The 27959-nt window shown below is 37.9% G+C and overlaps 1 protein-coding gene across 3 annotated transcripts in view; it reads right to left on the bottom strand.

Moving 5' to 3' along the window:
- ube2j1 (ubiquitin-conjugating enzyme E2, J1) overlaps nucleotides 1–27959 on the bottom strand; it is a 53814-nt gene that overhangs the window by 19723 nt on the left and 6132 nt on the right. Inside the window, exons 2-7 of one of the 3 annotated variants that reach the window (XM_052095232.1) lie at nucleotides 26756–26833; nucleotides 26574–26667; nucleotides 22285–22358; nucleotides 21098–21229; nucleotides 7163–7247; nucleotides 5504–5609 (exon numbers count right to left, since the gene is read on the bottom strand). In XM_052095232.1, coding sequence (XP_051951192.1) covers nucleotides 5504–5609; nucleotides 7163–7247; nucleotides 21098–21229; nucleotides 22285–22344 — 383 coding nt within the window. In that variant the 5' untranslated portion in view covers nucleotides 22345–22358; nucleotides 26574–26667; nucleotides 26756–26833. Of the gene's footprint in view, nucleotides 1–5503; nucleotides 5610–7162; nucleotides 7248–21097; nucleotides 21230–22284; nucleotides 22359–24598; nucleotides 24781–26573; nucleotides 26668–26755; nucleotides 26834–27959 lie in introns of those variants that run through there. The other 2 variants (XM_052095230.1, XM_052095231.1) reach the window with 2 other exon arrangements.

Genomic DNA, 27959 nt, shown 5'->3' on the forward strand with positions numbered 1-27959 from the left:
GAATGGAACCGCGCCTGACGGTGCGAGAGCAAAGAGTCTGAATTTTCACAACTTTCGATGCAATATCCAAATAAATCAAATGTTTTGCCATTCCTTGAATTAAATGTGGACCATAAACCATACATGTTTTTAATCGATAGCGGTGCTTCGGTGTCCTCGTTATCTTCCGATGTGTACTCAGGCTCCGTCACGGGAAAAAAAATTTATTCTGTAGGGATTAATAATGTTCCTGTGAAATGCGAATTGACGGCCACCTTACCAATTACTTCTAAGGATGTACCGACATTGTTTAAAATGCATGCTTTTGCAATCATACCGAATTCTCCATTCTGCCTGTTAGGTAGGGACTTGATGCATAAACTTGGTATGAAATTGAATTTTGACTCTAACTCTTTGACACTTCTGTTCCCTTCAGTTTTTTCCATTACAACCGACACAGGAAGTGCTCTTGTTGAAGATTCGTCTGCAACTGTGCTGCTACCGGAAATTTCAGGAGTCAACCCTCAATTGTGGGCGGAACACAAGGATGATGTAGGGTTAATAGATATCCAGCCCTACAGGGCGAATTTGATACATATTAAGCCTGTGTTTCAGAAACAATACCCACTTTCACAGGACAAAGAGGAGGGTCTTAAAAAAAAAAAAAACCTCTCCTTGCTCGATTTTTGGAACAAGGCATTCTGGTTCGAACTCATTCTCCTTATTAATACACCAATCAATCCAATTAGAAGGCTAATGGTACTTGGCATTTAGCGCAAGACCTGAGAAAAATTAATGATTTGATCAAACCACTTGCTCCTATTGTACCAGAAGTTCAGGCTATAATTAATTCTATTCCTTTAGAACATACATTTTATTCTGTTATTGATTTAAGCTCCGCATTTTTCAGTATTCCTGTTGATCGTGATACTCAGCCACTATTTGCATTTTGTTTTCAGAATTGTCAAAACAGTTGGACACGTCTCCCTCAAGGGTTCAGAGATTCTCCGGCTGTTTTCTCCGCTGTAGTGCACGATACACTGAAAGATGTCAAGCTTCCTCCACACACCTGTCTGCTCCAATATGCTGACGACATTCTTGTCACTGGTGCCTCTGAGGACATGTGTGCTGCTGCCTCAAAGATTGTTTGCAATGTTCTTGCAGAGGCTGGTTTCAAAGCATCTAGAGACAAACTTCAATGGGTGCAGAGAAAAGTCCATTACCTTGGACATAAACTGTCACAAGGCCAAGTTCGTCTGTCTGCGGACAGGATCAAAGCCATCGCTACATTTAAGCATCCATCCACACGGAAGCAAATGCAAAGCTTCCTGGGACTGGTCAATTACTGCCGCCTGTGGGTGCCTAATTGCTCCATGTATAACAAAATCCTGCGAGAAGCTACGCTGGGTGACAAAGACGATATTACATGGACAAGTGAGCTGAATCAAGCATTCAAACATTTGCAATCATCACTCTTGAGGCCGCCTGCCCTTGGCCTACCCTGTTACACACAAGACTTTCATCTATACGTGTACGAAAGTGGTGACACAGCCGCAGCAATCCTGGCCCAAGAGCATGGGGGCACTTTCCGTCCAATAGCTTATTTATCTAAGACCCTTGATTCAGTGGCTATGTTTGCGTGCAGTGGCTGCCACAGCAATCATGATACAGGATGCTGAAAAGGTTGTTTTGTCACATCCTCTCATTGTACATGTTTCTCATCAGGTAGGAGCCATTATGCATAATATTTCGACTCAACACATGACTGCCCAACGCCGTTCTGGCTATGAGGCTATATTGTTAGCTACTGCTAATGTAACGTTGAAAGTAACTTCTGTTATTCATGGCCCTACTGTACATTTGCATAGGTTGCTGACACAAGGTGAATTTGAGAGCGACGACCACGACTGCCTGAACAGGATCCAAATTTCGACTGCTTGCAGGCCAGACGTTTCCACGTCTGTCCTGGAGGAGGAATCCATTGGTATATTGATGGATCCTGCTTTAAGCCAAACGACAGTACATATTTGTGTGGTTATGCTATTGTTGAATTGCCTAATAAAGTAATTGAAGTGTATTCACTGCCACATAAATCAGCACAAGTCGCAGAACTGATTGCTTTAACAAGAGCTTGTCAATTGGCAAAAGGTCAGTGTATCAACATATATACTGACTCCAAATATGCGTATGGCATAGTCCATGATTTTGCTAAATTGTGGGAGGAAAGAAATTTCAAAACCTCCGAAGGAAAACCAATTTCGCATCACAACATTGTGGCCGAGCTGATTAGTGCAGCACAGCAACCATTGAAGCTTGCTGTAATTAAAGTAGCTGGTCATAAAACAGGTGAATCTGACGAGGCCAAAGGTAACAGATTTGCGGATGAAGTAGCGAAATGGGCAGCAAAAGAAGCAATACGTAGTCCTCATGTAAATGAACAAAACAGTGAAGTGCCAATGATGAATTCATCGTTGATTAATGATTTGGATGTTAAAATCTTACAAGCGAATCCTACTCCAGATGATTTGACTCATTGGGCAGCCAATGAAGTAAAACCAGATCAAGTTGGTATTTTAAGAGATAAATAAGGTAGAATCGCGCTACCAGCATCTACTGTTGTAATGCTGTGTAGGCATTATCACGGTGTATCACATGTGTCAAAAGAGAAAGTGATACAAAATTTGAATCAATCATACTGCATTGCAAACGTTCAAAGAAATACTTTGTTGATATTGGATGCTTGCCTGGTGTGTGCGCAAACAAACAGGCACAAGGCAATCAGCCATGATGCTTTACCGCATCCTGAACTTCCTTTCCAATATTTACAGATCGATTTTACACACATGCCTCCATGTGGAAATCACAAGTATTTGCCCGTGATTATTGACCGATTTACTAAGTGGCCTGAGGTTTTTCCGTGTGGAAAAGAAGACGCAAAGACGGTAGTGAAGGTTCTTGCCAAAGAAATTATACCGCGTTTTGGTATTCCAACTGTTATAGCAAGCGACAATGGAACTCCATTTGCTTCTAAAGTAACACAATTATTAGCTAAAGAACTTTTCATATCCCGTATCATCCTCAGTCTTCGTCAAACGTGGAACGTTTGAATAAAACGATAAAAGAACGTCTTAATAAAGCGTGTCTAGATAAGGGCAGAAATTGGGTTGATTTATTGCCTGCTGTACTGACGGAAATGAGAATGTCTCCGTCAGCCACTACAAAAATGTCTCCCTTTGAAATTCTCATGGGTAGACCTTTCCCGACCCCTTGGGTCAGAGGTCGCGCTGGCAATCTTTCCACAGGTGACACGGAGGTGATCATCGCGGATTATGTGGATTCCCTAGTTAGAACGTTAAATGGCATAAATGGTGATGTTTTTCTCTCTCTCCCTCTGCCTGCAGAAAGTCCTGCTCATCCATTTGTTCCGAATCAGCAGGTTCTGTTGAAGTATCTGAAACCAACGAAGTTAGGTGAACCAAAGTGGGCCCAACTACTGTACTGCCGGTGACCCGAACGGAGGTGCTGACTGATCTTCAACCACAGTGGATCCACGCAAGCCGCGTGAAGCTTGCTCCAGAGGAGGGCCTTACTGATTCAAGGTGAACAGTGAAAGCACTGGAGGAGCTGAACATGCAGCGCCAGTGCCCAACTGGGATTTTTGAATTAGCAGGACCTGAGGAGGGACCCGGAACAGTCAACATGAAAACACTCCTACTGACACTCTGCATAGGGCAGGTGTTCGTGCTTGCCTATGCCCATTCAGTATCAACACAACAGCAAGGAGTCACAAGTGTAATTCGAATTCCTAGAAATAATGTATGATGGTTTATGATTTATGGTAATGTTAAAAAAAGATGTTTCTTTGTTATGAAGGTATGGGTAAACACCCGGAAACGAAGGTACATAGAATGTGATGCCTCAAGTGACCCTGACGTATATCTAGACAGTGTTGGACAGCCAAGAGGTATTAAATGTTTGGATTAATTCTTGGCTAAAGATGGAGTAGGAATATGTAAAATATTTGGTAAAAATGTTATACATACATCCTGGGTCACATTGATGATGACGATGGTGAATTCATGAAGGTATGAAAGGAAATGGATAAGTTGAATAAGGAATTAGCTGATAACGTCAGGGAATATGGGGACATTTTCCAATGTGTTTGGGTGGTTCGCACCCTGGATGTCTTCCATTATATCGATTGCTGTATGCATTCTACTTATGTTATTATTTGGTTTGTTACAATTACTAATGCAAAAGAGTGACTGTTATGTTTGTACATATATACCAGAAAATGATGAAGATGGTCATATCATAGCTGATGGTATAAATAATATGACAAAAATTGCTGATGAATTACAGAGAAGACAAATGAATGATAGATTGTGGGTTTGGAGATTGGATTACAAGTTGGAAAAAATTACTTGTATCTTCTTTAATACCAATTGGAGTTATACTGTTAATTCTTTCATTTATTGTTTGCTGTATTATTCCATTCATTAGGATGTTGATTTATCGTTCTATGAATACTTTTGTATCGTCGCAATACTCCTTAGCAAACAGAACTATCAAGTACTAATGACTTTGGAAGAAATGTTTGATTGAAATATGTTTCATGTATTATTCTGTAATAATGGACATGCTGAGAATAATGTAATGTGATAATTATGTTATATTATAACTGTCATTATCAAAGGGGGCACTGTTAGAAATAGGTCTACATCTCAGCTCTGTCCAAGAGGGAAAATGCTGAGTTGAGACATTCCTTTCTGTATGCATTATCAAACATCTGTTTCATATTAACTTGGAGTTGTAAGGAGCCCCTCCTTTTCTTTCTCTGTCTATACTATATGTTTGTGTACTTTATCACGATTGTCTGTGGCATGGTCCATCAGGCTCTCGTGAGAGAGCAGCCTTTTCATATAGGTTTTGGGCTCTCAAGGATTCGAAGGAGTCTGTCATATGGAATTGTTATCTGTATGAGGTAATGTTTGTTCTTATTGGATAGTCCTGTAAACTCGCCTCCAATATTGCAATATATATATTTGTACGCTATATGAGCTGAGTTGAGCTATTCTTTATCCGCTCCCCAACGTTGGATGCTTTGTACCGATTCATTCACGACTCAATAAAAGATGGAGAGAAAAGGCACTGCTATCGTTTAGAAGACTTTTATTTCTAACAGTAAGTCTATGGGATTTTTTTATCTTCCGCCAGGTGAAAAGTATAAGTCTGAACTCAACTCTTTACAAACATAAAACCAAAATCCAATAAAATAGTTCTAATAAAGCTAATATCACAACAGAAATATCACAAATGATGTCACACTTCTCCTAAACAAGCCACATGATTTGAGTTATCATGCATGTGTCTGTTGCATAGTCAGTGTAGGATGAGTTACACACTGATGTTTAATACTTAGTATTAGAGATTTGTTCAGAATTAATAGTGGCGCATGCCTTAGCAAACACAGCTAATCAAATAAAACAGCAAAGGAAATAGAGACAGTGAAGGGATATCTTACTTTTTAGCGAGAGCTCTCCTCTCCTCAGGGGTATAATCCAGAGATCCGATCGCTCCTTCTCCTTTAGTTGGCATGAATCCAATGATTGCTATTAATGCGGTCCGAACTGACACACAACACAAAGACAAAAACAAACAGCTTACAGCTGGAATAAAAGGAGAGAAAAGGTTGAATGTAGAGGTCGACCGATTAATCGGTCGGCCGATTATTTGCATTTTTTAACATAATCGCATCGGCCAATATCCAAGTATATCAAGCCGATTATTAGGCAGGCGCATCTGTGGGCAGCCTAGTGTTGTTGTGGAACACGTGTTCGACGCACGCTGCCCCTAGAGTCATTGCCCCTAGAGTGAGCAGACCTCATCCAGTGCCTAAGGAAGGAGCTAAGTTCCTTTGAGAAAACAGTAAGGATTACATTTGCATACTCCTTTATATTGCCAACTTCAAGAAAAAACGCAACAAACACGATAGGCGACATAACGTTCGGCTACTTTGGATATTGATAGCGTAGTTGAAGTTGCATTATCACAGCAGACGGGTTGCTATCATGTCACAATAAGTAAGCAAGAATTTTCACAGACAGTGAATCTGAAACTTTTATTTGTTCTGTTTGTGTGTCTTATATTTGAGAGGGTTGTCACTCAATACAGAGAAATAAGTAATAAAAAAAGATACCAACGCACTATAGGCTATTGAAGGACTGGCTTTGGTAAGCTCGGACGTTATCGGTTCTGCTGTCCGTACTGGAAAAATTAAGAAATATACATTTATTATTGCTATAAAGAGAAAGTTATTTTATCTCGCCAGCCATTTCTATGTATAATAATATGAAACCATTTGTCTGTGATGCAATTTAGCTATTCGCAGTCAGAGCGAGAGAGAGAGAGATTTCTCTTACACGGTGCCACAGTGAGCACATCACGAGCCCTGCTTAATGAGTAACAGAACTAAACATTCAAATGTAACCTGTTTACACTTTAGATCTGTGATATGCGTCTGATTTTATTTTAGATTTCGCCTTCCAAAGATTATAAAAATAATATTTATACATAAGCCGCATTCTGTCTAGCACAACTTCCTTCCCTTCACAGCGGTGCACAGACATTTCTCCCTAAAACTCAAACTTAACCTCAGAATCAGCACGATCGGTGATTGTTGTAAAATGCAGTCTAGCTACTGTTGCTAAATTGCGGGACGCGTTTAATAATAAGAGCGCAAGAGATACAGTTCCCAAGGCGGCACACGCTCCGAAACAGACCGCAACGAGACAAGCAAAGTATAGGCTACTTTGGGTTTCATGTGCGCGTCTAAACGATCAACTATACACAAAAATATGTCAAAACAACATTATACATTTTTAATTTAAGTGTACAAGTGCAGATTGGTCAAGTGTTCAATAAATTTATTTGTTGAGAAATTTTGTCTATCTTAAGTAATTATTTGTGTTACATTTTATCTTTCAAATAAAAGGTTCAAATAAGAGGTTAAAAACAAGCACATATCGGCCAAAATAAATCGGCAGCATTAATCGGCCACCGGCCGACCCGGATTTCAAAAGCTCGGCATCGGCCTGAAAAAACCCATATCGGTCGACCTCTAGTTGAATGCTGGACAAAATGTATATAAGTGAGCAGCTGTTTGTTCTACAGAGATACTTACTACTCCATGAAGGCTGCCATGTCTCCGGATGATGACCAGAAATACTCAGACAGATCTTCTTCCCTACTTCAAATCTTCCGTTGGGCTGAGGACAACAGACATTTTTGCATTAATCAAAGGTGAAAAGGGGGAGTTTTCGGGAAACCTATTTGAGAACAGCATTTTGAACAGCCTAGATGATAGTGCTTTCAACTCACTATGTTCATTATTAAGAAAAGTACACTACTCGCATCCAGTTTGTTTGTCTTAATAAGCAAGTGAAAATGACAATATATAAATTCGTTTTTTTTTTTGCAAATGTACATCGACTTTTTACTTCAACAAACATTGAGATTTTAGGTTAAAATGTAGTCCCTAGATATTTTGTTTATGCAAAAGTGTATGTTTTTAGTTGAAATGGGTCACCATTTCAATGGTCTGCGGTGTGTGTCTGATACATTTATTTTTAAAAGAACACTGTATATTGCATGTAGTTTCTCAATTAATACAAGGTCATAAAATAACATTAATACAATTAGAAAAATGCTTGAGTACATTTCTCTTTTTATTGTAGTCACACCGCATGAGTGAATAAATGATCATGAGAGTCACTCTACATAAACATTACCAATTTAATTAAATTAAGGTCATTAAGGTTTAAAGTAAATTAAGAAAATAGAGCCCAATTAGATAATGTTTTTAACTTAAACTGTATTTTATATATGTTTCTGTATTTCACAGTTCATGATGAGGACAAACTAAACATTTTAATTGCAATTGTTACACATTATAACCCAACTTATATATTTACTGTTTGGCTGGACTACAAATATCAATTCAAATTGTGTTAAACATTTTTTAAAACACAATTTTGATGACAATATTAGCACAACAATGTATTTTCTTTTGAAGACACTAAAATTAAGTCACATCAACTACCCAAATGTCATACTACTTGCGTAAAGAGATACAGAAATCAAAAAGGTATACAAATCAAAGCTTACACTTTTCAAATCAAATACAGTAAAATTAAGTCAAATAGGAGAGAGAACTAGAAAGAAAACTATGTTTAAAATGCATGCGCGAATAATTTCTGGAGTGGTAAAAGTAGGATTCTGGTAACAATTCCACTTAATGATTCTGGTTTCTTAAAGATTTCATTAACTATTATTTTAGTACTTTTGAGGAACGTCCAATAATTGCTCCTAACAACACACTTAAAACTCGCATAATTTTTTTGGTATCTTCATTAAGGCTGAAACGATTAGACAACATTATCAACAACGTCGACAATATAAAATTGTTGACAAAAGTTTTTGTCGACTAGTCGTTTGATCTCATTTAACATATGAGATCACATGAAACTCTAATGATGACCCGCGAGAGCAGCACAGCAGTTCGCGCCAGGCTGAGGAGAGGAAGAATTACACAGTTTACAGTCCAGATGCACTCTAAACTTTCACAGCTTCAGGCGATGTAGATTGCAAAGTATGAGGGAAGTACAGTTGAAGTCAAAAGGATACATCCACTTAGGTTGAAGTCATTAAAACTCATTTTTTAACCACTCCACAGATTTCAAATTAGCATACTATAGTTTTGGCAAGTTGTTTAGGACATCTACTTTGTGCATGACATGAGTAATTTTTTTTAACAATTATGTACAGACAGATTGTTTCACTTTTAATTGACTGTCACAATTCCAGTCGGTCAGAAGTTTACATACACTAAGATAACTGTGCCTTTGAGCAGCTTGTAAATTTTCAGAAAATGATGTCAAGCGTAATTTAGCTTCTGATAGGCTAAATAGAGTCAATTGGAGCTGTACCAGTGGATGTATTTTAAGGCCTACTTTCAAACTCAGTGCCTCTTTGCTTCACATTATGGGACAATCAAAAGAAATCAGAAAAGACCTCAGAAAAACTTTTTGGACCTCCTCAAGTCTGGTTCATCAATGAGAGCAATTTCAAAATGCCTGAAAGTACCACGTTCATCTGTACAAACAATTGTATGCAGATATAAACACCATGGGACCACGTAGCCATCATACCGCTCAGGAAGGAGCATTCTGTCTCCTAGAGATGAATGTAGTTTGGTGCGAAAAGTGCAAATCAATCCCAGAACAACAGCAAAAGACCTTGTGAAGATGCTGGAGGAAACAGGTAGACAAGTATCTATATCCACAGTAAAATGAGTCATATATCGACATAACCTGAAAGGCTGCTCCGTAAGGAAGAAGCCACTGCTCCAAAACCTCCATAAAAAAAGCCAGACTACAGTTTGCAAGTGCACGTGGGTACAAATATCTTGGAGAAATGACCTCTGATCTGATACATTTTTTTTTTAACTGTTTGGCCATAATGACCATCATTATGTTTCCCAGAAAAAGCGTAAGGCTTGCAAGCCAAAGAACATCATAGCAACTATGAAGCATGGGGGTGGCAGCATCATGTTGTGGGGATGCTTTGCTGCAGGAGGGACTGGTGCACTTCATAAAATAGATGGCATAATGAGGAAGAAACATTATGAGGATATATTGAAGCAACATCTCAGGATATCAGCCAGGAAGTTTAAGCTTGGTCGCAAATGGGTCTTCAAAATGGACAATGACCTCCAAAAGTTGTGGTAAAATGGCTTAAGGACAACAAATTCAAGGTATTGCAGTGGCCATCACAAAGCCCTGACCTCAATCCAATAGAAAATTTGCAGTCAGAATTGAAAGTGTGTGTGCGACACAGTTACACCAGTTCTGTCAGGAGGAATGGGTAAAAATTCCAGAAACTTATTGTTAGAAGTTTGTGGTAGACATATAGTAAAATAAATTATGTAAATTTCTGACCCAATGGGAATGTGATGAAAGAAAGAAAAGCTGAAATAAATAATTTTCTCTACTATTATTCTGACATTTCACATTCTTAAAATAGTGATCCTAACTGACCAAAGACAGGGAATGTTTCTACGATTAAATCAAAGTCAGGAATTGTGAAAATTGGTTAAATGTATTTGGCTAAGGTGTATGTAAACTTCTGACTTCAACTGTAAATACAGAAACACACTCGTTGTGGAATAAGTGGAGCCAAAGCCCTTTAAAAGGAAACACCCCACTGTTACATCTTTAATGCAGTTATATTTAATGCATTATAGCTTTAATAAAGTTCAAATAATACAGAAGAAGTTCATGTAAATAACTACAAACTCCTAAACGGGCATTTCTCTGTGTGGCCAGCGCCTCTCCTATGAGTTGCGTGAATGTCCCGATCTAAGGGGGAGAGACTGAAATTGCAACCGGCTGATACACACACTGTCTTTAATGCAGCTAGATTTTAACATGATTTCTCGCAACTTATTGTATCATAATATATGTGTCACTGTTTTAGGCACTGTGACATTCCTATCCAATTTCGATAATTGCCAAATGTCATCGAAAAATGTCCTGTCGTTCGGTACCAAATTTCGATACCTAAGGGGTTAATCTCGTCAACATCAGTGATATGCATGTAGCATGCTAGATGTGCCCAAATCTAAATTGCTGGTGATTGGCTGTGCTTATGCCGGTTACGCCCAGAGAAGGAGCTCACATGTGAGACTGTTGTGTGTATGTATCCCGACACCATCAACGTAAAAGATCGAAAGTGTGGCTACATTTCACCAGGCTCGATGCCAACTGCGCGAGATGCACTATTTGTGACAAGATAATTGCTGCCAAGACCGGCAACACGACAAATCTAATTAAGCATTTAACAGTGCACAGAATAAACTTGAGAGTAGAAAGTTGCTCCGTCTTCGACTGCATTAAGACAGAGCCGGTGCAGTCATCTTCTCAGAGTCCTCCTGCCACGGAGCCTCCTTCAACATGCAGAGTGACCACTCTCCACTGAACATCGACGGCTCCTCTGTGGAGATCGTCAAAAGAGCACCAAATTCCTTGGTGTTCATCTGACGGAGAACATCACCTGGTCCCTCAACACCAGCTCTATTACAAAGAAATCCCAGCAGCGTCTCTACTTTCTTCAAAGGCTGAGGAAAGCACATCTCCCACCCCCCCTCCTCACTACATTCTATAGAGGGACTATTGAGAGCATCTGTATCACTGCCTGGTTTGGGACTTGCACCGTTTCGGACCGCAAAGCCCTGCAGAGTATGGTGAGGACAGCTGAGAAGATAATCGGGATATCTCTTCCCTCCATCAAAGACATTTACAAAAAACACTGTATCCGCAAAGCAACCAGCATTGTGGATGACCCCACACACCCCTTACACAAACTCTTCACCCTCCTGCCGTCTGGCAAGAGGTACCGAAGCATTCGGCCCTCACGGCCAGACTATGTAAGCTTCTTCCCCCAAGCCATCAGACTCCTCAATACTCAGAGACTGGTTTGCACACACACACACACACACACACACACACACACACACACACACCTGAGTTGCACTTTAATTTTGTCACTTTATAACTGGCTGCTACCTCAATAACTGCTATGTGCATAGAACACTATCTCATATTATGTTCTGTTTACATTTGGCATATTTAGAAACTGTCATCTTTTGCACTACTGTGTACTGGTCGGCGCTGCACTGTCTCTTACTGTGTCTATTGTCCTGTTCATTGTTAGTAATTTATTGTACTGTCCCGTACTTTTTGCACAAGTTTGCACGTGCACTTTATATATAGGTATGTTATTTAGTCTGTGTAGTCGCATGTGGTTCTGGGTTTGCCCTATGTTGTTTTTATGTAGCACCATGGTCCTGGAGGAACGTTGTCTCGTTTCGCTGTGTACTGTACTAACTGTATATGGTCAAAACGACAATAAAAACCACTTGACTTGACATACTGACTTGAAACAGTTCCTTTTGCACTAAAAAAAAGATTTGAACTTTATTAAAACTCTTTGCACTGATTTATTGTGTTGGTTACATTTTGTTCCTTTGTGCTTTTTTTGTTCCATTGTTGGAGCTGCAGTGGCACAGGAGATAAGTCTTTGAGTCTGTAAAAAAAGTCAACAAACTGAAAAAATAAAACCAAAGTTTTTTTGAGGTAATGTGTAATGTTTGTATTCCCGTTAAAACTAATTTCATAAAATTGGTATTGAAAAAAAGAACTTACTGCTTAGGAACCGGTATCGAACGATATCGGATACATTTTTGAATGATATCGATTTGCTTCTGAAGACATTAATTGATCACCTGGAGTCATGTGGATTACTTTTATGCTGCCTAAATATGCCTTTTGGACAGTCAAATAGCCAGCAGACTGATGGCACCTGTTCACTTGCAATATATGGACAAACAGAGCTGAAATGTGCTTATAAAAATCTTCACTTCGATTCTGTTGAATAAGGAAATCATACAGTGGTATGGCTTAAAGGTAGGTAAATCATTAAAGGATTTAAATTTTTGGGTGAAACTTTCAAGCACCTGAACATACAAACAATCAACCATTAGTTGAAAAAACAGGTAGTCCAAATCCCAAACTCAAGCCATTGGTTAAGTCAATGTTGTTGTGAAGGGCTGGTTGGTCTGCTCAAACAAATGTTTTGATAGTGACATAGAGGCACAGTGTTGAACTTTTTGGGGAAATCAACCAATAAATGGCTTACTTATAGTAGTCTCTGCATATTAAACTGGGATATTTGAAAGTATTTTAACATGACACACTTCACCTCTGAGCGAACTTATTGCAATAATAGTTCTCGGTTTATTTCGAGTTGGATATGAGGAAAGTAATGCACCTCGATCTCACTGTATATACCAATTACAGGCCTATCTCCAAGTTGCCATTCAACTCAAAGCTTTTGGAGAAAGTGGTTTATTAGCAGTTATACTCGTTCTTGAAATCTTTTAATATCTTTGATATTAAACCAGTTTGATATTGAACCAGTCTGGTTTCAGAATTTATATAGTACTGAATCTGCTCTTCTAAATGTCATTAATGACATTTTGTTCTCACCAGTCTCAGGATCAAGTGCTGTTTCGATTTTATTGGATCCGAGCGCAACATTTGACACAACATATCACAAAATACTTTAAAACCGGTCGGAATGTTGGTATTCAGGGTCTGACTCTGAAGTGGTTTGCCTCCTACCGAAGAGAGAGGACATTCTTCGTAAAAATAGCAATTTTTTACTCTACAACAGTCTCTCTGTCTTATGGTGTGCCCCAGGGTTCTATTCTAGGACCATTATTGTTCATTCTCGATATGCTTCCCCTGCGCTCCGTTTTTCAAAAATGTTATGTCTCCTATCACTGTTGCGCAGACGACTCACAATTTTATTTACCAGTTAGGCTTGATAGCAGCTGCTCTGTTGATTCTCTTTTTATGCGTTTTGAGGAAATTAAAGGATGGATTGCGAATCAGTTTTTTTTTCAATTAAATTAAGGCAAAACTGAAGTATTGATTTTAGACTCTTCCAGGACTTCTTCGGCTATTGAAGCCCATCAAGGTCTGCTCTACTCTAATTGACATATATACAAGTCAGCCGTTTACATACACCTTAGCCAAATACATTTAAACTCCGTTTTTCACAATTCCTGACATTTAAATCTTAGAAAATATTCCATGTCTTGGGTCAAACATTTTGGGTAGACTTCCACAAACTTCTCACAATAAGTTGCTGGGATTGTGGCCCATTCCTCCAGACAGAAATGGTGTTACTGAGTCAGGTGTTCTTCAGCTTGGAAACCTCACCCTTTTCCATCCAAACATAACGATGGTCATTATGGCCAAAAAGTTAAATATTTGTTTCATCAGACCAGAGTAAATTTCTCAAAAAAATTAAGGTCTTTATCCCCACGTGCACTTGCAAACTGTAGTCTGGCTTGTTTATGGCAGTTTTTGAGCAGTGGTTTCTTAATTGCTGAGCAGCCTTTCAGGTTATATCGAAGGGCTCGTTTTACTGTGGATATACTGTAGATACTTGTCTACCTGTTTCCTCCAGCATCTTCACAAGGTCCTTTGCGGTAGTTCTGGGATTGATTTGCACTTTTCGCACCAAACAACATCATCTCTACGAGACAGAATGCGTATCCTTCCAGAGAGGTATGATGGCTGCGTGGTCCCATGTTGTTTATACTTGTGTACTATGGTTTGTACAGATGAGCGTGGTACCTTCAGGTGTTTGGAAATTGCTCCAAATCACATTTATTTTTCTTAGGTCTTGGCTGATTTCTTTTGATTTTTCCCCAGAGGTGAAGAAAAGAGGCACTGAGTTTGAAGGTAGGCCTTAAAATACATCCACAGGTGAACCTGCAATTTAATCCAATTAGCCTATCAGAAGCTAATTGGCTAATTGCCTAAAGGCTCGACATAATTTTCTGGTATTTTCCAAGCTGCTTAAAGGCACAGTTAACTTGGTGAATGTAAACTTCTAACACACTGGAATTGTGATAGTCAATTAAAAGTGAAACTATCTGACGAGTCACGTGACGCCACATGAGGTTCGGACGTGTGAAAGGCAAGCTCTGCTCACTTTAACACTATTAATTTCATAAATTGGTGAAATTCGATACACTCTGTTCCATAGCCGTTCTTAGAGGAAAATATATCAAAGAACTCAAAATCCTCGAGACATTAAAAGACACTTACATGCTCAAGCTAACGCCCTTGAGCAGCAGGTCGCAAGCCTGGGAGTTGATTTGGTTGGAGAAATTAGGGAATTTCAGCGAGAAATATTGAACATGTCAGCAATGCTGACGAAGGTTGTTGCTGACTAGGAGGATCTTGCTGTAATACGTCAATCGATCACTGTCATGGAGACAAAATTCACTGAGGTGGTTACAAGAGTAGGGGATGTTGAGAAATGGATCGATTATCTGGAGTCATCGCAGTGGGAATTATCTGCTAATGTTCTGGCAACCAAGGTGGATTTGGAGCATGTCTAGGAGAAGTTGGATAATATGGAGAACCATAGCCGGCAGAATAACATCCCGGACAAATTGAGCATAGATGCTAAGGATGGCCGTAAAATATTTACATGTCCCCAGAAAGCGATGTCCTTAATAAAGTCAATGGACGGAGTCATTATTTTGTGGTACTCACATTGCAGCCGAAAGGACTGACTCACTGAACATCCACTTGACTGTCTGAGAAAACAGAACACACCTTCGGGACAGTTATGTGGATGAATCTACATGTTCTTTGTGTTTACTACACTTATTGGCTGGAGATTGCTTTATAGATTGTTTTCTGTTGTGTTAATCTGTCTCATAAAATTTGTACAGAAGCACCGGACTTGAGCAATCTATCCGTTTTATTCAAGAACACATATTTCCCAGCAGAAAGCTGAAAAAGTTGGGAAGATATGGGGTGGACATGTTTTCTTTAGTGCTGGCTCAAGTAAGAGCAGGGGAGTCATTACATTTATAAGTAACCATCTACAATTCAAATGTCTCAAACAGATTAATGATAAATTAGGAAGATTCATTACTGTTTTAGCAGAAATTCAGGGGCAAAGGTTGATTTTGGCTAATATTTATGCACCCAACATTGATGACCAGGGCTTTCTTTTATAGATCTTGGGGTTCTATGCTGCTGGCACCCCTCATGATATAATATTGGGAGGAGACTCAGTCCTTGATCATAGTGAAGCAAAAGTGTGTTATTTTTTATTTTTTTATTTTTACATATATCCAAGTCATTGATTCATCTGTTTCGGATTGCTCAATTGGAAACATATTAGCCTCAGATCACGCCCTGGTGAGTTTAGAGGTGTTGCCATATACAGCGAAAACTTTGTGGAACAATTATAACTTCCGAAACTTACGATTGAGCAAACAATTCTCTTGATTCTGAGATAATCTTGGGAGGAGCTTGGCGAGGTAATTAAGGCTCCGGGGCCAGATGGCTTTGCAATTGAGTTTTTGAAATGTTATTCTACAGAATTGGCTCCACTTTTGCTAGAAGTTTATCCATAATCATTAAAAAAAATGGAGCGCTTCCTCCAACCATGACGCAAGCCAAACAGACTAAGATCCAAGCGAGTGTAAGAGTTACCATCCAATTTCCGTGATCCAGATAGACGTTAAAATATTGTCAAAAAGTTTGGCTAACTGATTAAGTTATGACATCTCTTATACATATAGATCAGGTGAGGTTTATTTGGAGCCGTAGCTCTTCTGATAACATGAGGCTTTTCATCAATATCATGTGTCAAATGATCAGGCTCCGGACACTACCATCTCACTTGACACCGAAAAGGCATTTGATATGGTAGAATGGGATTATCTTTTTACGATTTTGGAAATGTACGGGTTCGGGAATACTTTTATTGGTTGGATTAAGTAACTTAATAGACACCTGGTAACAGTGGTACAAATGAATGGATTAATTTCAGATTTCTTTACTCTTTCCCCATTATTGTTCTGTCTTGCCCTGGAACCATTAGCAGACACGAAAAGAAAGGAGGATGATTTTTCAGGGGTAGTGATGCGAGGTGTGGCACAAAAGCTTTTGCTTACGCAGATTATATTTTTTTTATTCGTCTCCGACCCTACTAGAGTTGTGCCTTGACAGAATTATTAATTCCTTTTCTAAATTCTTGAGATACAGAGATAATTGGTCTAAACCTGACGCTTTGGCTCTGACAGCATACTGCCTGGTAATGGCTTTTCAGCCGGGCGCCTTTCAGTGGCCCAAACAGGGCATTAAGTATTTGGGCATTTTATTCCCAGCAAATCTGTGATTTAGTTAGTTCATTTTGACCCTTTAATTAAAAGGTTTTCGAGCGATGTGGGCAGGTGGGCTTCATTACATTTATCTATGATTGGGAAGATTAATGTAATTTAAATTAATTGTATTCCAAAATTCAACTACCTGCTACAGTCCTATACATGTCCCCCTCTCTTATTTCAAGCAATTTTAAACTAAAGTACTTCATTTGGAATAGTATATGTCCTAGATTACATTTTAGTCAGCTGCATAGGCTGATTGACAAAGGTGGGCTAGACCTACCCAAGATTTTGTTTTATGATGCATTCGGTCTCAGACATTTGGCTAATTGGTCGCTTCCACCTAAGAGAGCCCCTCCCTGGTTTTGTATTGAAAAGGAAGTTCTTACCCCTATTTTGCCATTGCAAAGCCTTTCTATCAAACTAACCGTAGAAGTTAAGTTACACCCTGTTATTGTCGTGGAATACTGAAGACCCCTTTTCTCTCTCAGTAAGAAAACTCTCAAAGTCAGGGGTTCCAGATGTCAAAGGTTAGACTTTATTGTGCAAAAAAACAAAGCCGAGATGTCAGCTGTATCGTCTGGTCTTCTCATTCAAAGCTTAATTGTTTATACACTTCTGCAATCACACATTACCTCATAAGGACACCCCTCCAGTTATCTTAACCAATAAGCATGCTTCTCCAATCTTTTTGTTCGCCGCCATTATTTCACAGACTCAGTCTTTTTTTAGTGGTGGAATTCTGGCAGTTGGTCTACTTAAAAAACTTTTCTTTTTTAAAAAAAAAAAGCCTTTTAAATTAATTTATTATGAAAGTATACAATAACTTTAACTATTGTCTGTGCCATTCAGTGCTTTGAAGAGTACTCCCTCCCTAGTACTTTTCTGTCATGGCTGAGTGCCCAGATTTCTCTCAGCAAGGTCACGAAGGCCTTACAGTCTCATCCTTATTTTCCTGGATTAAAATAATGCTCAAACTATTCTATATAAGCACTTTTTCTATGTTTGATATATAAAATATACTAGAATATATAAAAATATACTATATTATCTCGCATTTGCACTCTGTATGGACAAATGTGTCCAGAGTGTTTAACTCAGACATTTATTTAAATGTTGCCTCGAGCATATGGCTAAACTCACCTTTCTGCTGTTCAGAGTGGATTGTGAGGGAGGTTACTACAATTGGTGGCCTATATGAGAGTGGAGTGTTGAGATCCTTTGAAAATGTGGTTCAACATTTTGTGATTCCCAGATCTCAGTTTTTTATGTATATACAACTGTGCCACCTGCTCTGTAAGACTTTTGAGAGAAATATACAACCCCCTAAAGCGGCAGACATGCTGGGAGTGGTGATTACTGCTTTTGGAAAAGGTCATGAGGCATCAGTGGATTACTCCCCGCTAATTCAGAGTCTGGGGACAGAGCTTTAATTTCTATCAAGTGATTATGGGAGAAAGATTTAAACTTGGTATTGGAGGAGGGAGAGTGGGTTAGCGTTCTAAAAAATGTCAAGTCTGCATCTAGAGATGCAATGGTGCTCCTTATGCAATTCAAGATTTTACACTGATTCCATTGGACCCCCTCTAAATTGTATAGGCTTGGTCTTAAAGGCATACCCCCCCTGCTGGCGATGTCAATCAGAAGATGGAGACACACCCATATTTTTTGGTGGTGTGTTCAGATCCATTTTTGGTTTAATGTTCAGAGTTTTGTGTGTGACGTATTGGGCACTCAAATTTCATTTTGCCCCAGACGCTGCATTATAGGCAATGGGGCAGTTATCAATATAGGGAATAAACACATAAAAAATTGGGTCCTAACCAGTGTTATGACCGCCAGACAAATTGTTTTAAGGGGATTCAAGTCGGCTGGAGTACTCCCATTTCAGGAGTGGTGCTCGGAGATGGGAAGGGTGGCAGATTTCAAAGAAGGGTCTTCTAGAAGACTGGGGAATTTGGACTTGTTTTTGGGGAAAGGGGGCAAATATTTTGCATTTCTGGAGGGCTCTCGGGGAGGGGCAGTGTAGTTTTTTTGTGTGTGTGTGTGTGTGTGCGCATATACTCATATGTGACCACAGGAATGTTTGTTGAGGGTCAGGTTAGGGATTGGAAGGGGTAATAGTGCGGGTTAAATATTTATTCTTTGTATATATGTTTTGCTTTTCTTTGTTTAACTCTTTCCCCGCCAACGTTTTTAAAAAAAAGTTGCCAGCCACCGCCAGGGTTTTTGACGATTTTCGCTAAACTTTAATGGCCCGCAGAATATTTTCTTCCATGAATATATGAAGATGCTATATATCAAAATAAAGATCTGGGCCTCTGCTTTTAGGCAAAAAAAAAAGATTTTATTTTATCTTCATTTGTTCTTTTTTATTGCGACTTGAACAGAGGTAGGTTTTGTCAAAAACAACATTTCAGACAAAAAGCTGAGAAAAAGGCATGTTTATGTCTGATATTTTGAGCTTCTCATACTCCACTTCTTCATGTTTGAGACGATCGCAGTCTGTTTCTTTGATCAAAGAGTTGTGTACTCTTTCAAAACATGCGGAGGGGTCTTCCTTACCGTATAACACCTAAAACACGGAAACCCGGAAAATTCCGTGTTTGGCGGGGAAACGTTTTTTCATAAAACACGGAAAATTCCGTGTTTGGCGGGGAAAGGGTTAATGTATGAATCAATAAAAAAAAAATGTAATCACAAAAAAGTTAAACAATTTCTCCATAAACAATTGTTGGAAAAATAACTTCTCATGCACAAAACAGATGTCATAAATTACTTGCCAAAACTATAGTTTGCTAATATGAAATTTGTGGAGTGGTTACTTTTTTTTTTAATGACTTCAACCTAAGTGTATGTAAATTTCTGACTTCAACTGTATGCATGTAAAAAAATCTGGGGGTCATTTTTGACAAATCATTAATGTTGGACAAACAAATTATTGCCGTTACTAAGGGAAGATTCTTTCAATTGAGGTCTATTGCAAAATTGAAGCATTTTCTCTCGGGTAAAGGCCTTGAAAATGTGATACGTGCTCTTATTACTTCACGGCTGTATTATTGCAACTCTCTGTATGCTGGTCTGCCTCAGTCTGCATTATCTCGTTTACAGATGGTTCAAAATGCCACAGCTAGATTTTTAACTGGGACTAAAAAAAGGGATAACATTACCCCTGTATTGGTTGCTCCTCATTGGCTTCCTGTCAAGGTTACAAATGATTTTAAAATTCTTATCTATGTGTACAAGGCCCTGTCTGGTCTTGCTCCTCAATATATTATTGATCTTCTACACCCATATTCGCCACCTAGAATGCCTAGTTCTTGTAAACAACTTCTTTTATAAGTTTCCCACTGTTGTTACAAGTCTAATTGAGAACAAGCCTTCTCTGTTGTCACCCCAAACTCTTGAACAGTCTCCCATCACACGTAATGTCTGCCCCATCTTTGGCCATTTTTAAATCTTCTCTTAAAACATATCTTTACTCTGTATCTATATACCATTTAAGATCAAGGTTACATGTTGTTATTGATGTTTAGTTCTGTTTGATTTTATATTGTTTGGTTGTTACATTTGTGTACTCTGTTACAGTTTTGTATCTAATAGTACAGCACTTGGGTTCAACTTTTGTTGTTTTTAAATGTGTGTGATGAGGAGGAGGGCGTGGCCGGCCGTGATGATGCACGGCTGGGCGCTGAATCAGCTGATCAGCAGGAGAGTGAGATAAAGGGGAGAGAGAGAGAGATGCAGGGGCCAGGGGATGGGCAAGAAGGCGGCAGGGACCGGCTAAACAGTCAACGCAAATTTTAATATCAAACTCAACATAAAACAAACATAAACATATGGACGCACATGCAACGCGAACATGTGCATCTCTCGCTCTCTCTCGAACTGGTGCCTTAGAATCCCACTGTCCAGCTGGGTCAGCGCTGGATGTGCATCATCACGGCCTGGCCACGCCCTCCTCCTCATCACAATGTGCTTTATAAATAAAGTTGACTTGATTTGATTTGCAATTCAGTGAGAAGTCATTGTTGTCACATGTCCTTGTAAGGTTTAACTTCTCAGGAATAAGTATGATTATATTGCATTGTAAATCCTATTTTGTGTAAAAATGGACATTCCAATCAAATTAGTCAAAACAAGATTTCTTCCAGTTTAATACTAAGCGCAGTGTGCTCTGATGTACACTGTACATTTTGGTAACAGAGCAGGCCATCCGTGGATTACATGCACACAATACAGGGAAAACAGACGATGGATTTTTTCTTTGTAGTAAAGATGTGTAAGATGTCTTACAGTGAGCAGAATGATGCTGGGGGGCTTCATGGGGTATTCAGGGGGCAGTACAATCCGACCGTGATAGACTCCACCATCAAAGTCCGAGTCTGGAGGTCCTCTGACGGAGAAGTGCCACTCAAACAGGTTATCCTGACAAACACACGTTAAACACATCAGCCTAGACACACGCAGCCTCTACAGTACACCCATGAGCAGGGCTGCTGATAAGGGTCGGGCACCTGAGCCTTTTGTTTCGGGTCTGGGCATGAGAGGGGCTAGGTTTAAGGCCAAAACCATAGGAACCTTTCCAGTGGGTGCACCAACAGGACTGCACAATATTATTATGAAGGTCATCAAATTTATTAGGGATAATGTTTGACAAATATACATTTCTGATAACTGCAGGATGGTCAGTATTTTTAGCCTAATATATAAGCTTTCTATCAGAGTGGCTAATTGGGAGTACTCTTCTTCTTAATGTTTTCATAAATAGTGAATAAAAAATTCAAATGTACAAATATATGCGCAAAACAGTTTGCCTTTACTGCAAAGCTAGTCTCTGGTAAACTTCAAACACAATAATGTAACCATAATTGAAATCCTACATATAATGCAAGAAATGATAATAATATATATATTAATAAAAATAGAGAATACAGTCATTATAGTAATGTGTTATATGTTCAGAGGGAATGTGTTCTGCATACAATCATGCATATTTAAAAAAAAGTAAATATAATACAATAAATGTAATTATATCAATTAGTGAAAAATAGAGGATTATACAATTATCACAATAATCATTAGTTGCAGCCATAGTTGATATGTTAATTGGAGTTGGCGGCATGTTCTATGTTTTGTACCAGGCATGAGAATTTCTAATAGTGTTTGCCCATGAGTATAGCGCTGTTCTAAACCCCTGTAAGTTGCCTATCCACACAGAATATTTTTAAGAAAAGTCTACACAAATATGAAATATGGTAGAGGATAAATGATGACACAATCTTCACTTTGGGAGTTTCCTTTTAAAATGACACAAAATTACTATTCCACACTTGAAAAAATTAGATGAAAAGATGCAAATCTGGTTGAGACAATTTCAGTCTTATTTGTAAGATATGTTTTGGGAAAATAACTATAAATATTCAGATGAAGAAATCAATAATTAGACAATTTTCACTACAATTCATAATAGTACATCTCACCTCCAGTGGTTGGGCGTGATAATGTTCTGTCGGATCTCTGAGTTCAGCTGCCTCTTTCATCAACCTCTTCACAGCTAATAACACAAAAATAGACAAATCAATATCTACAAACAACATTCAATGTGAATACTTAAAAAAATATATCTCCAACACCGTACTTTGGATTGCGCTGTGAGGTTCTGTATATAATAATATATAATTTGATTGAAATACAACGTTGTTGAAAATGAATGATTGTATTTTCATTTGATTAAAGTTTTAATAAATTTATTTATTTAAACATCATTTTGATAATATAATTGAAATAATCTGTTGATATGGACTTCAGACTTTTGATCTTTCATTAAAAATTTTCACAAAAAGATATCTATATAAAATATTTGTATATGTAAAGATAAAAAAAGGAATATCAAACAATTGCAAACACAACACAAGTTTTATCAAATAACAAATATTTTTGTCAAATATGTGTGTGGCACTATTATTGACACCCTTTTATTCAATACTTTGTGCAACCTCCCTTTGCCAAGATAACAGCTCTGAGTCTTTTCCCATTTCCACCAACAGAGCATTCAACTGGAGATTTTAAGAATCAACCTGGAAGAGTACACCTGTCTATATTGTCTCCAAGCACGATGAGGAGGGATGGTTCGAGTGGCCCAAAATTCTCCAAGGATAATAGATGCAGAATTGCAAAATTTGTTGGGTATTGGGGTCAAAATTCACCAAAACTACGATCAGAAATCACCTTCATCCCAAGTTGTTTGGGAGGGTTTCAAGAAAAAAGCCTCTACTCTCATCCAACAACAAATTAAAGCATCTTCAGTTTGCCAGACATTACAAATGGGACCAGGTTCTATGGTCAGATAAAACAAAAATAGAGCTATTTTGGCAGCAAATACCAGAGATGGGTTTGTCACAGAGAGGTAGCCATATGGAAAAGTACCTCATGGCCAAGGTTAAATATGGTGGTGAATCTTTAAAATTGTGGAGATGTTTTTATGCCAAAAGGTCCTGGATATCTTGTTCGGATACGTGGTTGGATCATCCAGCAATACAATGATCCAAAACACACATCAAAATCAACACAAAAATGGTTCACTGACCACAAAATCAAGGTTCTGCCATGGTCATCCCAGTCTCCTGACCTGAAGCCTATAGAAAACCTGTGGGGTGAACTGAAGGGGGAATGGTCTCAGGTCTTAAAAAACTTAAAAAAAAAAAATAATAAAAAAAAAGTGTTAAATTAAAGAAGAATTGGGATGTAAAAGAAATACTGTGTCAGATTCTGCACTATTTCTAGGTCACTAGGTCACATAGTACTTTGACCATGTTAACTCCTTTGTACAGACGGTAAAATATTCTTCCTTCCACTGAAACACAAAAGATGCTTTTTGAAATAAAAAAAAAAGGCAAAAAAAAAAAAAACATTATTTTCAGTTTTTCTTACAAAATGATTACAACTCGCTTAACTACATTTCTCAGTAGTCAGGTGAGGTGGTAGCATCTTATCACATACTTCAAAGAATACAATGGTACTTCTGTGTTTATTCAAAGGTAGATTATTGAGACTCAGTGGAGAAAACAGATAAACGTGCATTAAAACTCAGTATGAAATGGAAAGTATTGACATTTGAGCTTAATAGGCGCTGAAGGTATAATGTCAAATTATATTACTTATGGCATTAAAGGTACAGCTTTTAAAGACTTTTTCAATGACACAAATAATCATCCAAATAATGGGCAAAGTAACTACTGGCAAAAATAATCAGAATTTGCAGACCATTTTGAATAGGGATGAATGTTTTAATAACTCTGTAAACTTTCAGTGTTTGCTGGTTCATTTGATAAAAAAGTACATTGGTGGTATTAGATGGTAACACCACACTATGATAAAATGATACTGAAAGTTTACTATAGTATTTACATGGCACTCCGAGGTACTACTTTGACTAAAAGTAAAAAAAATGTTAATACAAAAGATGCTTTAATATATACCATGACACTGAATGTTTACTATATTCATATACAATGGCATTACATATACAACATATATTACCGTTGTACTTTTCTGTTAGTGCTGGTATGATCTCAGATTATTGAGACTCAATGGTGAAAACAGAAAAATGAGCAAGGATTATTGACAATAGCACGTAAAAATGAATGAGATACCATTGAGGCTGATAATCCAGCTAAATCATGACATTTGAAGTGCTGAATGGATTTATAAAACCCAGATAACACATAATATCATGATATTATATGTGAGAATGTTATAATGTCAGTAATACAGTATGAAGTGTGTTAGACATACCTGGACTCTTCAGATTATATTTGCTCTCCATCCTAAAGACTCGTAATAAATGCCTGGTTTGATGTGTGTGAGCTTCTGTTGTTGAAGGCAGGTGTTTATTTAAAGCTGTAATCTGACGTGGCGCTAAGATTTTTTTTTCGCTCTTCTTCTTTCGAGATGAATTTTTTTCTCAAAATGTCACATGAAAAATGAAAACAGGAAGTAAAATCACATTTTGAATCGCCTAACTTTATTGATGCGCCACCACTGGCAACCACCATTCAGTGACGTCATTCACTGCCGTTATTAAAAAAGAAATGAAAAAAAAAATTAATAATAGTAATAATAATACTAGCTGGTTAATAATACTAGCTTATCAGATTTATATATAAACTGGAACAAAGCCAGGATCATTTGTGATACATATTGTTTAAAAATAAAGTAAAAGATGTCACATTTAGATTTTAGTTAGTTATTTACGAGGCCTATTAGTCCTCTATCTTTTTCCAATACGACCACAACTCAATTTACATCTCCTTTCTTTGACAATATTCCTTCAAGTCCATACTACATATCTAGGAATATATTTTCTATATTTTTATTTTATTTAATGTCCCATTAAAACGAAATAAAAACACATTTCCATTCTTGATGCACCTCCATGTCATAATCTCTGTCCCCCAATAATTTTTTGTATCACTTTTAATTTGTTTTAATTTTGAACATAACAGAAACAAATGCCAAATACCTTCATCCTCTTTTTGACACACTTTGCATACTACATTATCAGCTAGACAAATTTTACACAGCTTCACTCAAATAAGATAATATTATGTTGTCTATAAAATCTAAATGTTCCATCTTAACGTCTTTATACCCTCATCTTATGGCTGGTTAGCATGTCGCCCTTTGCCCCTGCTGGTAGGTGCTGGAACTGCATCACATATGTTGATAAAAAGAAGGATCTGGCTGCAGCCTGCAGAATGAGACGGGGCTACATATGGGGCGGAGCTACACGTGTCTGCCCTGCCCATAATTTAAAGACTTTATGAGAGGAGATGTGGTCATCGTTGCTGGTGTTATCATTGTTTGAGATATTGAACAGTTGAGTCAAACCATTTGGTTGTAAACAGAGTGCGAATTACCCCACCATAATTGGGGGGTACTGCTCCTTCACTTCTTCTATGACCATCATGGTCCACTACCATATCAATCCCCACCGTGATCGCCAAGTGCAACATGTGTTGTGCAACACACATACAAGGCCTAAACATGCGACAAACTGATAATCAGTAGGCTACAGAATATCTCATTGTTATTATATATCCAAAAGAGAACTGTTTTGATCAACTCCCAAAAGTTAGAAGTTAAGTGCACTGAAATACCATTCTAATTACTAGTAAAAGTAATACCTTTACAAGAAGCCTATTGCCTATTTCATGAAATATTGATTTGGTTTATTTTTAGATTTCATAAGACCTGGAGGTAAGACTCAACCCTCTCATATACTGTGTAAACAGAAACCAATTTTCCATTATAGTCTATGGTAGTCAGTGTCAAATCAACACAATTACTTGAAGATATGTGAAACCTGAGCAATCTTTAATGTGATTAAGGAGCATACTATGAAAAACCATACTACCACAGAAGAACTACATAGAGGTAACACACAAGAATCCGATAACCTGTTAATGTCAGAACAAGCTGGGTATCATCAACACTACAGTATCCTACAAATGAGTCACATATACACACATGCACAAACACAGATACACTACTTCCAGACATTGTATTTACATTATATAGCACTATATTTCTAGACCAGTCCAAATCTGACAAAAGTATGTTATGTATGAGTATGTGTAAAAGGTGTATATTGTATTGTATATGTATTATGCTTGAAGTGCACTGAAAACTGAAATAGTAAATGGCTATGTATTCCAACAAACACTGTTGTAATATATGCAGCAAATCAGGCTTGTTTTAAAATACTGACCACAGAGGTCGGGGTTTTGCCTCTTTTGCCTTCCTCCCTGGCACCCATGATTTAGAAAGGCGATGCCCTGCCTTTACCCAGGACATACGTCAGACTGTGGACATGATTTATAGTAAGTTATTAAAATTGAGATAATCAAACACGGTTTTAATGATAATTAAATTTGAAACGATAATACTAACCGTCAGTACATTTTATAGTGGTTTATAGTGAAACCGGTAATCGTCCCATCCCTACAGGTCATCCCGACGTGACATGAGCTATGAAAGAACAAAACACGTTAATAAATGAAGGTTGTAAAATCAACAAGCTAGACGTCAGCTAGCAACTTACATTTATCCATGCACGTCAGCAGCAAACCGTTCTCTATCTCCATTGCTTCTAGCCGCCACGGTGGTTAAAAATGGTACGGTCCACAATAGGGGTGTCTGAAATCGCTTTACATTAAAATGTTCCTACAGTGAAAATAGGAGTTGATTTGTATTGTAACCGTAAATATATTTTTTCACAATATCAGAAAAATTATTTCTGTCCCTTTGGGGGTACTATACCTCCCAATGAAGACCCAGTACCCCCTGTAATTCGAACTATGGTTGTATAGCTTATTTGTATGTGATATTCCATCCTATATTCCATGGATTTTATCCTACGTTAAAAGTGAGGAACAAATCATAATTTATAAAGACTGAAACTGATGAGAAAATGTTCTTAAACAGATACCAACTGAAAATCATGTATATGTGTTTTTTTTTTTAATGCTCATGCCTGTATGCCTCATGCAATATATATTATTTATTGACTGGCATTGGTTTCTGTGGGCATGTCAATTAGAAAGTAATTTTTAGGCCAACAAGATAACGGAGCACACATTTTTGGAGCGAGAAGGAGAGATAATCGTAGTGTTGGGTTGGGTTCGAGTCCACCTCAGACTAGTCCAAGTCAAGTCCGATTCTTAAACAATTGAGTCCCAGGTCGAGTCAGAGTCCAAAAGGGGCCAAGTCGAGCCCAAATTAATCTGTTCATGAATCTGAATTCAAATTCTAACTGTAAAGTCAACATCAATATTTTAACTTTCACAACTTAGAAAACACAATTGTCAATATAAATGTAACAAAAACAACTCTATATTTTATCTTTTATATTTAGTTTCCTGCTGAACAAATTTCAAAGCAGTTTCAGAATGAAAGCATATGCTTTAGGTGTATGAAGACAAAACTGTCCTTCAACACTCTTCTTATTGCATTCTGTTGACATTTCAGTTATTTGTTGATTTTTCCCCTGCACTCAAACATAGACTAAAGAAAGTGAAACCTGCATTAGTCATTAAAACCATAGTTATTATTGTTTCAAATTGTTATTTTGTTTTTTATTTCTACTTCATTTTCA

The sequence above is a fragment of the Xyrauchen texanus genome, chromosome 28, assembly GCF_025860055.1.
Source record: "Xyrauchen texanus isolate HMW12.3.18 chromosome 28, RBS_HiC_50CHRs, whole genome shotgun sequence".
Lineage (NCBI taxonomy): Eukaryota > Metazoa > Chordata > Actinopteri > Cypriniformes > Catostomidae > Xyrauchen > Xyrauchen texanus.